At 37.2% G+C, this 10659-nt stretch overlaps 1 protein-coding gene across 2 annotated transcripts; it reads right to left on the minus strand.

Moving 5' to 3' along the window:
* Positions 1-1811: 1811 nt before the first annotated feature.
* On the minus strand, positions 1812-9334 carry rp9 (RP9 pre-mRNA splicing factor). Of its 2 annotated transcripts, none has more exons than XM_051671565.1 (6): positions 9070-9334; positions 8833-8863; positions 8543-8672; positions 8194-8285; positions 6348-6409; positions 1812-2582 (listed from the first exon to the last, which is right to left on the minus strand). In XM_051671565.1, the coding sequence occupies exons 1-6, from the start codon at positions 9213-9215 to the stop codon at positions 2375-2377; spliced, it is 669 nt and encodes a 222-aa protein (XP_051527525.1). In that variant the 5' UTR covers positions 9216-9334; the 3' UTR covers positions 1812-2374. The 2 variants fall into 2 exon arrangements, with proteins under 2 accessions (XP_051527525.1, XP_051527526.1); XM_051671566.1 differs by lacking the exon at positions 1812-2582 and adding an exon at positions 3703-6109.
* Between the last annotated feature and the right edge of the window lie 1325 nt (positions 9335-10659).

Raw genomic sequence — 10659 nt, forward strand, 5'->3', positions numbered from 1 at the left:
AAAACATTTCAAATGTATTTAAACGGTTCCACATCAGGTGTATGGCAGGGAGTAGAACAGTGAGTATCGGTGTCTGAAACACATATCAGGACTTGTCAGATAAAAGGGGAGCATGCCCCATACACACACATTCTTAAATGCTCTGGGCAAAATCGGCACAAAGAAATTTACAATGGAACAGAGGAGGAAACATGAGAATCCTGCCTTTATTATATTAGGCACACAAAACTCACACACACCTAACTCGAGACTGCAGATTAGAGCAAGCTAACAAATTAATCTAAAAATCAAATACAGCATGTCCTTGGGGCCAGTCATAGCCTCCGTTTTGGTTTAATATTTCCAATCAATGATCTCATGATCTCTTTCTCTTTTCTTAAAGGAATATTCCGTGTTCAATACAAGTTAAGCTCAAACGACAGCATGTGTGACATAATATTATCACAAAAATTAATTGTGACTTGCTCCTTTTCTTTAAAAAAAAAAAAAAAAAGCAAAAATCTGGGTTACATTGAGGCACTTACAATGGAAGTGAATGGGGCCAATTTTTGAACATTAAAATACTCAGTTTCACAAGTACACCAACAAGACATAAACAATTTGCGTGTTAACATAATTTTAGTGTTGTGATAAAATCACTTACTAACCTTTTCTGTGTAAAGTTATAGCCAATTTTACAACTTTGTTGCCATGACGATGTAATGTCAACAAACCCTAAAATGTCTGTAACAATTACAATTTACACAAATTTTAACATTAGAATGCAAGTGCTTTCATATAATTATTAGCTTCACATTTCTGCCTTGAAACCCTCCAAAAACTGGCCCCATTCACTTCCACTGTAAGTGTCTAACTGTAACCTCGATTAATGCTTCTTCTTTTTTGAAAGGAGGGATGAGTTGAAATAAAGCTTTGTGGTAATCAACATTATGCCACAAATGTTGTCGATTGAGCTTAACTTGTATTGAACCTGGAATATTCCTTTAATAGCACACATTTAAATAGCCTCTAATTGAAGCAGCATTATGAGAAGCTCCTTTGAAGTTGTGATGCACTGTTTGTCTTGGTACAAAGTGGCACATGCACTCCAACTACAGCCAAAGGAGTCCAGATCTCAGTGACGAGTGACAAGATCAAAGGAATCATCCCTTTTGTGATGTGAAAGATGTGCAATCCGTTGTCACCCATTCAAGAGGTGCTAACTGGATGTGCATCATCCAGTCATAGCCAGATGCAGAGTCCCCACCAATTTGATTTGAAGTTTCTTGAAAATGCAAATGCTCAAATACCTTTAAGGACACTCTGATTGGGGGCCTGGGTAGCTCAGCAAGTAAAGACGCCGACTACCACATCTGGAGTCGCAAGTTCGAATCTAGGGCGTGCTGAGTGACTCCAGTCAGGCTTCCTAAGCAACCAATTGGCCCGGTTGCTAGGGTCACGTTGGGTTAACCTCCTCGTGGTCGCTATAATGTGGTTCTCGCTCTTGGTGAGGTGCGTGGCAAGTTGTGCATGGATGCCGCAGAGAATAGCGTGAAGCCTCCACACGCGCTGCGTCTCTGCGGTAACGCGCTCGAGCCAAATGATAAAATGTGCGGATTGACTGTCTCAGACACAGAGGCAACTGAGATTTGTCCTCCGCCATCTGGATTGAGGCGAGTCACTGCACCACCACGAGGACTTAAGAGTGCATTGGGAATTGGGCATTCCAAATTGGGGAGAAAAGGGAAGAAAATCAAAACAAGAAAAAAAGAACACTCTGATTACCATACAATGAGTATTTGTATTCGTAAACACTGGAAACCTTGAACTCATTCATTTTTGAAAGTATTTATGGACTGTTCATTTGTACAGTAATTACATCTGAAGCATTCTGAAAAAACTAAAGCAGACAACAAGCTCTTCTCAGTCGCTTTGCATGACAAAACAGTCCCAAAAAAGTAAATCAACATACATTCTAAAAAGCAGATTTCATCTTTAGGCAATGACATCCTCAAATCCTGGACCTCAAGTCTGAAGAGCAAACATGCTAAAGGTCTGATAAGGACAAGCTATAGGAAACATGATAGAAATGCACAAATCCTAAGCGTTCCATGTGACAGAGGAGTTTAAATGCTCCCATGCATTATTAAGCAGCTCTGAAGATGGCCTGACCCTGGAGAGAAGCCTACTGTGTTTTCACTCTGATAGGGCAGTGGTCTGAAACAGTTTCACCAAAGGCCTTATAAGCTTTTCTAGATGAGCACTGACGTTAAACAGAGGTGTCTAAACTTCAAACATGTGTGTGTGTGTATGTGCACATCCGAGGCCTTTATTTTTGCAAGCACACATGCACATATGTGAACATGAACATGCTCCTGAACACTCAGTTTATCTTTTATTTTTGATCTCCCTCATTCATTTTCAATTGCCGGTCATCGCTGCCCTTGGCCTTATGCTTCTTCTTTTTCTTCTTTTGTTTCTTTTCTTTCTTCCTCTTCTCCTTTTTTTTCTTTTTCTTTTTCCGGGCGTGATCGGATGAGGCAGACGAAGAGGAGTCCGAGTCCGAGGTGGTGTCTTGTAGCAGCTGCTTCAGTTGTTGGATCCTACAGCAAGGAGATCAGACAATTTTAAAGCATTCACATTCTATGCGCAATATGAACTCTAGATACATTTAAAGGTGATATTTTTTTCCCTTGTTAAAAAGACTTTCTCCTACCCCAGCTGAATATGCAGAGACAACTAGAAATAGGCCATTCGATACTTGCTAACTCACTACCCCAAGAAAGTGTAACATTGTGGCACATTCAAAACATTGCTCTATTTGAGCATACTGACAAGCCCAACACAGCAACATTGGTTCAAACAATGTTGTGAGTTTGGGGCAGACTATCTGTTTATGGGTAACCGCTAGTAATTCTTTTTTTTTAAATTTAGTTTGGTGACGCTAGTGGCGCAGAAATTACACACTTCCCCTTTAAAAGGTGCACTCAGTCTTTTTTTATGCTGCGCTAAACAACATTGCAATAATTTTTGGACTTATTCTGACAACTAGTGCAGTCAGTATGCAGCAACAAGCAAAAGTTTGCAGTTACCGATGCCATTGTAGAAAAAGCGATAGAATTCACATTCAGCCATGATTACATTATTTCACGACTGAAAGTGTCTGTTACCAGGGGATTACCATGATAAAGGCCTGTTCACACCAAATCCGTGCCGATTTTGCGAGACAAACCTCTGACAGAAGGTCTATTATACACAGAGTCCGTAAAAAGATGAAACTAGAAACTATTTCACTCCTGTACAGTAGACAGCACTGTTACGGTGCTGCTGTTATACCAGTCTCCTGTTCGCACCCTCAGCTGTTAGAGATTAATATAATAAATGCTGTTAAAAGCATTTATTTTCCTAATTTGGCATAACTGTTTCATTATGTTCTTTCCATGATGTTGATGCATTCTGAAGAGTATATAATCAGTTTTTTTATGCAAGTGAGATGAGTGAAGAGCGCCGTTTCATACTTATTTGCACATAAATTTAGCTACGAGTAGGTGTATGTTCCAGGCTCCCAAACTCAACTTCTCATTTTATGTCTGGATTAATGCTTGGATAAAATAACACAAGGTACAGTGATATAAATACATGTGGAATATTGTAAATTAAGAATAACAGTTTAGTATAAAAAAAAATTAAGCATATTTTAAAAATAATATAAAAGAAAACAGCTCACAGTCTTTTCTTTATTTAAATTATTGCAACACTTTGTTATATTGTCTTTGCAATAAAAAAAGCAGTGTGGTTCTGCAAATTGTTTGTCTGAAACTTTGCATGTAACAACTTTTTATGGGATATTTTACTAAGAGCTTAGTGCAAACAAATTGCCGAACCTCACTGCTATTTTTAATGCCATGAGAATATACAGGGACATTGATATACATATTAAAAAATGTACATTATTAAGACAAAAAAAAAACATAAGCAAACTTTCAAAAACAGACCAGGTTTATGTTTGCAGTACAAAGGGTTCATGAACTGCAACTATTTATTTTTAAGTATATAATTTTCAGGTGTGTATCAGAAGCATGTCCAATGCTGGTATTTTCTAGTTGATTAGTGCCATCAACACGCTGGATTGAGCAGCTGCAGCGACACTTGAAAGTCTGAAGAAAAAACAAAAATCGGACCACACTCCATAAAAAAAAATACATTCGGATTGACAGCGGACGATTTGTCGGACCTGCTGTGAATAACGGCATCGGAATCCACTGTTACCGTTCAAAAGCTCATTCGGAATGAACAATCGCACCGAAAAAACGGGGTTGGTGTGAACAGGACTAGAAGCAGTAATAAAAATAGCGCTCAACTGGTCACGTGATGTCCACGATCTACTCCATGTAAAATAAAACATCTTTTATTAACGGGGTCATGACATGCCTTTTTTTTTTATTATTTTAAAATGTTCCGTAAGGTTCACTTATAACATCAGTTAAGTTTTTTGCACAAAAACAGTCATATATTTGTAAAACATGATCATTTTCCACACTCATTCTTACCCTCTGTCAGAAACACTCGGTTTTGGTGCTGCTTCTCCTATAAGACTTGACAGTACACACACACACTGCTCTAAATGGCTCTCTGCTCTTGACTGACCTGCTCTCTCTACTTGCCATCTCACTGCTCACCAATGCTGGGCGGGGCTATGGTAGTGAATAAAGGTAAAGTAGGTGTTGATGTATTGTTGTGGATGCAGTCAGATTCAAATTTCAACCACAGCGTGACATCACAATGTGGAAGTAGATAAGTTGTTTTGGCAATATGGTTTCACACAAATGCACTTTTTGCAGAGAGGGAAGTTTTGAGTTCTGAAACTTACAGTATGTTTTTATAGTACAATGACCTCTTTAATGTCAAAAAACCAAGTAAAATTTGACTCCTCTTGTCATGACCCCTTTAAGCTACTGATGTGTGTCACAGTCTGGCCTGACTGTGCCTCTCCTGACTGTCTGTCTAGTCTTGAGTTAGCTTTGTCTCTCACTCCCTCTTGTGTCTTGCAGGTGCCACGTGGAGAACGCCAGCTCGTTCTCCAATTAATAATCAACAGCAGCACCTACTTCCTATCAACCCTTTCTTTCTTAAGCTCCCCTCATATTCAGTCCAGTGTTGAATTGTTTGTGATTCTTGTTGTGCTTCATTGTGTGTTTCTCCAGTCGATTGGTTCCTGTGTCTTTTTTCATTTGCCAGTGTTTTAGTTCTGTCAGATTTTCTCCATTGTGAAATTTTTGGTTTGCACTTTGTTTGTTTATTTAATAAAGCCATTTTCATTGCCACCCTACGTTTGGGTCCTGCCTTGCTCTCCGTGGCAATATGACTATAGCTATATCAGTTTGGGTACATGATTTAAATTTTTTTTTAAAACAACTATTCATTTCTTTGTGTACAACTTTTTCAATAAAGGGGGAAAAAATACTAAATCCTAATAAAAGTGCACTTTAAAAGCAATTGGGATTATTAAGCTAATTTCCATATTATAAGAAATCTATCTTTAATTGAATTCAATTGCCACCGATATGGGAATATACTTAAGAGACACAATATAAAGAGAAAGCAGAAAACACAAACGCGTTCCGACAGCCTGTGTCACACTGACCTGAAACTATTAACAATTCATCACATCACAGCTGTTTAAGGGTTCACATCCTCTAATAGAGGTGTGTATCCTAGGGAACCGCACAGCACACCATATCTTCAGCACAGCCTCACTTTAGACTTATTTTGATTTACAGCATGCTGTGAAGACTGCCTCAACTTTAAAGCAGCTGACTTCTGATTTTCAACTTTTATTAAACAAGCTACGTCTTGCTTTCCAACATCATATTGAAAATCAAAATGAAAACCCTGGGGGGATGTTTTGTAAGTTTCTCTGCCGTAAACAAGCATCTTAACTATGTACGACATCTTTACAGCCCACGTAACGATTTCTAATTACTCCTGGGTAGCAGGAGCTTGTTGTCAGCAAACAGCAGTAGATAATCACAGTGGAGTGAGGAGTTACATCATCGTCTGCAACAGCGTTCTTCTGTTTACTGTTCTTTTGTTGTACTGACACAATTCATCAGCACTGGCATCTGAGAGACTTTTACACACCAAAACATGTCATTAATAATCAGTTCCTGCTGAGGCTGAACATTAAAACCTCTTAATCTCAGGGAAGTACATGACATTGACTTTTTCAAAAAAATGTCTGCCCTTCCTTTTATCGAAAGACATTATAATGCAACATGAACTGCCAAAACTATTCCATTTGTCTAGCCAACACAAATAATATTTAAAGATATGATGCATATTTATCAGCCATGGTGCACTTAATTCACCTTGTCTCTTTTTCGTTGCGTTTGTTTTCTCGTATGATATCATACATTGGATCTTCATGCGCCTGTAAAAAAAAAATATATATATATATATATATTATTTTAACAATACATCAAAGCCCCAAGCAAATTTAACTAAAAAAAAAAAACAGTTTATTGTGCAGCTGCATATTACGAGACTTGAAACTGAATTATGTTTTAGAACTACAACTTGACAAACGGCTATAGAAGATGGATGGATAGAACTACAACTTCAGATAAACAAAGACTGATGTAATTTATATTGTCTGGCATGAAACAATTCAAAAACATATTTAAAAAAAAAAACAAAAAAAGAAAAAAAAAAGAAATGCAACACTAGCTTGTATCTGTGAATTTACACAACATTGAGTTAGTAGATTGTTTAGTCTCAGCCTCATACGGGACACCCAGGGACTGTTCACTGTTGAACACCTGATGCATATGAATCTAGTATAGTAGTAACACCATCTTTATTTTTTACGGGAATTAAAACTAGGCTGTGAGGGATAGACTTAAGTCTCTTCAATTCACAAATTTCCTAGACAAAAAAAAAAAATACTCCAGAAAACACAGGTTACAGAAAATTAGACTTAGGAGTTTTATACAAACTTTATAAAGTGCATGCCTTTGAAGGGACCATAAGTCTATCCTTCACAGCCTCATTTTCATTCTCGTAGGAATTCAAATGTGGCATAACTGTGATCAAGGTCTATTGCACACAAAAATGATATGACCAGTTCCAATCTGATTGGATGGAGGTGCACAAGCTTAAGCCGTCTGTCAGGAAACATAGTTCAGATGGCCCATTCCTGTCTAAGCAGGCAGTTCCTGGCAAGAATAAGTTGCAAAGTGAACCAGACTTAGTGCCCATAGTCAAACTATGCAAGGCAAGCTACACAAGGCTAGTAGGTTGTTAGTGGGTTTTTTTTAAACTATATTTAAAGGGACAGTTCACCTAAAAAATTAAATTCTCTCATTTGCTCACCCTCATGCCATCCCAGATGTGTATAACTTTATTATGCTGAAGACAAACAAAGATTTTTAGAAGAATATTTTGAAGCTCTGTAGGTCCATACAATGTAAGTGAATGGTGACCAAAACTTTGAAGCTGCAAAAGCATATGAAGGCAGCATAAAAGTAATCCATATGATTCCAATGGTTAAATCGATATCTTCAGAAGCAATATGATAGGTGTGGGTGAGAAACAGATCAACATTTAAGTCCTTTTCTACTACAAATCTCCACTTTCACTTTAACATTGTTCTTAATTTGTTGTTGGTGATTTGCATTCTTTGTGCATATCACCACCAGTTGGGCAGGGAGGAGAATTTATAATAAAAACAGACTTAAATATTGATCTGTTTCTCACCCACACTTATCATATCGCTTCTGAAGATATGGATTTAACCACTGGAGTCATATGGATTACTTTTATGCTGCCTTTGTGCTTTTTGGAGCTTCAATATTTTGCTACCCATACACTTTGTCATTTTGAAGACCCACAGAGCTAAATGATGCTTCTAAAAATCTTTTTTTCTTTTGTGTTCAGTAGAAGAAAGAATGACATACACATCTGGGATGGCATGAGGGTGAGTAAATGATGAGAGAATTTTAACTTTTGGGTGAACTATCCCTTTAAGGTATTCATTTCTGTTATTTACTGGTAGTGGTAATACGTTGCATGACTGTAGAGATTGTAGAGAAGCTGTATGACCATTGCCCTTTTATTCAATATTTAGCCTACAGAAAGTTGGGTTATAACTAATCTTTAAATAAATCATTTATACAGACCAGCAGTGCAAAAGTAGGCCAGTTAAGTTGCACTCACCACTCTGAACTGCTCCAGTTTCTGGTTGCCTTTTATGAAAAAAGGGCATTCTTTGTCTCCTGTTCGGTGGCCATACCTCTTGCATCTCCAACCTACATACACACAGTTTTAATCAATGTGCAATCCTGTTTCTCAACCTTCATTAACACAGTAGAAATGCTTAAATACCACTTACAACTTATAGTTAGAGATTGGAGGAACCTCAGTTCACTTTGTGGACTATGGGAGCTTAAAATGTAGGTGAAAGTATAAGTCTCTATACATACAATATCTGGAGAACGTTTGCAATTCCAACCTTCTCACAATTCTTCAATTTTTAGAAGTGAAGTTATTTGAAAAGTTTGCTTACACTGCATGACTTTCACCTCTTTGCCCAGAGGCATCCACAGTCCTTTGGTGGGCGCGTGTGCCAAGAACTTCCTGGCATCCTCATTACCGGGGTCATCAGGAATACAGTCCTCTGGCTTGTCGTCCTCTTCCTGCAAAAGTGGTCTTGCATGAATTGCAAAATCCTCACTCCAAAGGTTATTTTTTATGCCTTTTACTTAAAGTCTAATGAAAGGAATTATTGAAAACTATCCAAAACAACTGGCCTACGATGAATCTGGATTTTATAAAATATTTTAAACTATAGCAAACCTTTATGAGTCCAGGAGGAGGATTTTCATAACTGACAATGAAAGAAAAAAAAAAATATTACAAATATGGAAAGTAAAAGACAACAACACAGATAATCAAAACGTTGTGTATAAAGCTGTAAATGTTTCATACTCTCCTGAAGGAGAAAAGCCAGTGCCAAACATTACAAAGAGTCCAGCTTACATCAAACTCTCTCCAGTTATTGAAAGTGTTACTGAAGTATAGCGTGACACTCACAATGTTTCCACATGCTTGATTTTCTGCACCTCCTGAATTAGTTTTTTGGTTTGGTTTTTGTATTTGTCGTCCTCTTGTTTTGACTTGTGTTTCTTTCGTTCATGTCTGTCTTCATGGTGCTCTCGGCTTCGTTTGCGATCTGACATTGTGCATACATTAAGAGTAATGACTTCTAAATATATAATTACATCTTGCGGCCAAAGAAAGTTTGATTTTATAACGCAAATAAATGCACAGGAGTGCGTATGTTTAACCACTTCCGGGTGAAAGATCAAAGTGAATGATGTCAAAATAAAAGTCGCCAAGCAAACTGTGAATCTAAATTGTTTTGTGTCAAACTATAATCTAATATACTATTATTAAATATTATCAGAAAATAATTTGATTATGCACTTCTAATCAAAATTTTGGAAACACCTACTCATTCTATATTACAACTATTTTGCACATTTTAGAATAATATTTAATATTTAGAAAATAATATAGGAAAATATTAATTCAACAAAACTATTGAATAACACAAATTACAGTTAGGTAAGTGTGTAATGTATGTATTTAAATAGCTTAAAAAAAATCAAAACTATCATATACACTGGCGGCCAAAAGTTTGTAATAATGTAAAAAAAAAAAACATGTTCAGAACTTCTAAAACGACTTCAAAGAGTTCTCATCAAAAAATCCTCCACGTGTAGCAATGACAGCTTTGCAGATCCTTGGCATTCTGGCTGTCAGTTTGTCCAGATACTCAGGTGACATTTCACCCCACGCTCCCTGTAGCACTTGCCATAGATGTGGCTGTCTTGTCGGGCACTTCTCACGCACCTTACAGTCTAGCTGATCCCACAAAAGCTCAATGGGGTTAAGATCCATAACACTCTTTTCCAATTATCTGTTGTCCAATGTCTGTGTTTTTTTGCCCACTCTAACCTTTTCTTTTTGTTTTTCTGTTTCAAAAGTAGCTTTTTCTTTGCAATTCTTCCCATAAGGCCTGCACCCCTGAGTCTTCTCTTTACTGTTGTACATGAAACTGGTGTTGAGCGGGTAGAATTCAACGAAGCTGCCAGCTGAGGACATGTGAGCAGGCCCGGTTCCAGATCAAAATCACTGAGGGTGCTGCTGAAAATAGTGGGGGTGCTCTGTATAAAGTGGAGATGTTTTGTAATTACAGTTTTTTAATAGATTAAATCGTGTATAAATGCCACTAAAATGACGTAAAGAAATGATTATTATTATTTTTTTTTTTAATGTACAAAACATTTATTGCTTCATTTTTTTCCACATGATCTGTCACTGAAAATGACAGTAAAATGCTGTTCCTGCAGATTAGGACATACTGATTTGCAAAATCATGCACGTTTATAAAGTGATGCAGCATTTTGTGAGTTCAGTAGAATATGAAACAGAGAAGATAAACATTTCTGCATAGTTGTATCTTTTAAGCCCAGACATGCACTCAATGAATGATGCACAATTGTCTGAAGTGTATACAGACTGATGGGACCATTCTGTGATTGCTTGAAGTTTTGCTGCTACTTTTATGTGTTAGTAAAACTGAATAAAGGCTGAATAAAATTATTGTTTATTTTACCA

This window comes from Myxocyprinus asiaticus, chromosome 34, assembly GCF_019703515.2.
Source record: "Myxocyprinus asiaticus isolate MX2 ecotype Aquarium Trade chromosome 34, UBuf_Myxa_2, whole genome shotgun sequence".
Classification (NCBI taxonomy): Eukaryota; Metazoa; Chordata; class Actinopteri; order Cypriniformes; family Catostomidae; genus Myxocyprinus; species Myxocyprinus asiaticus.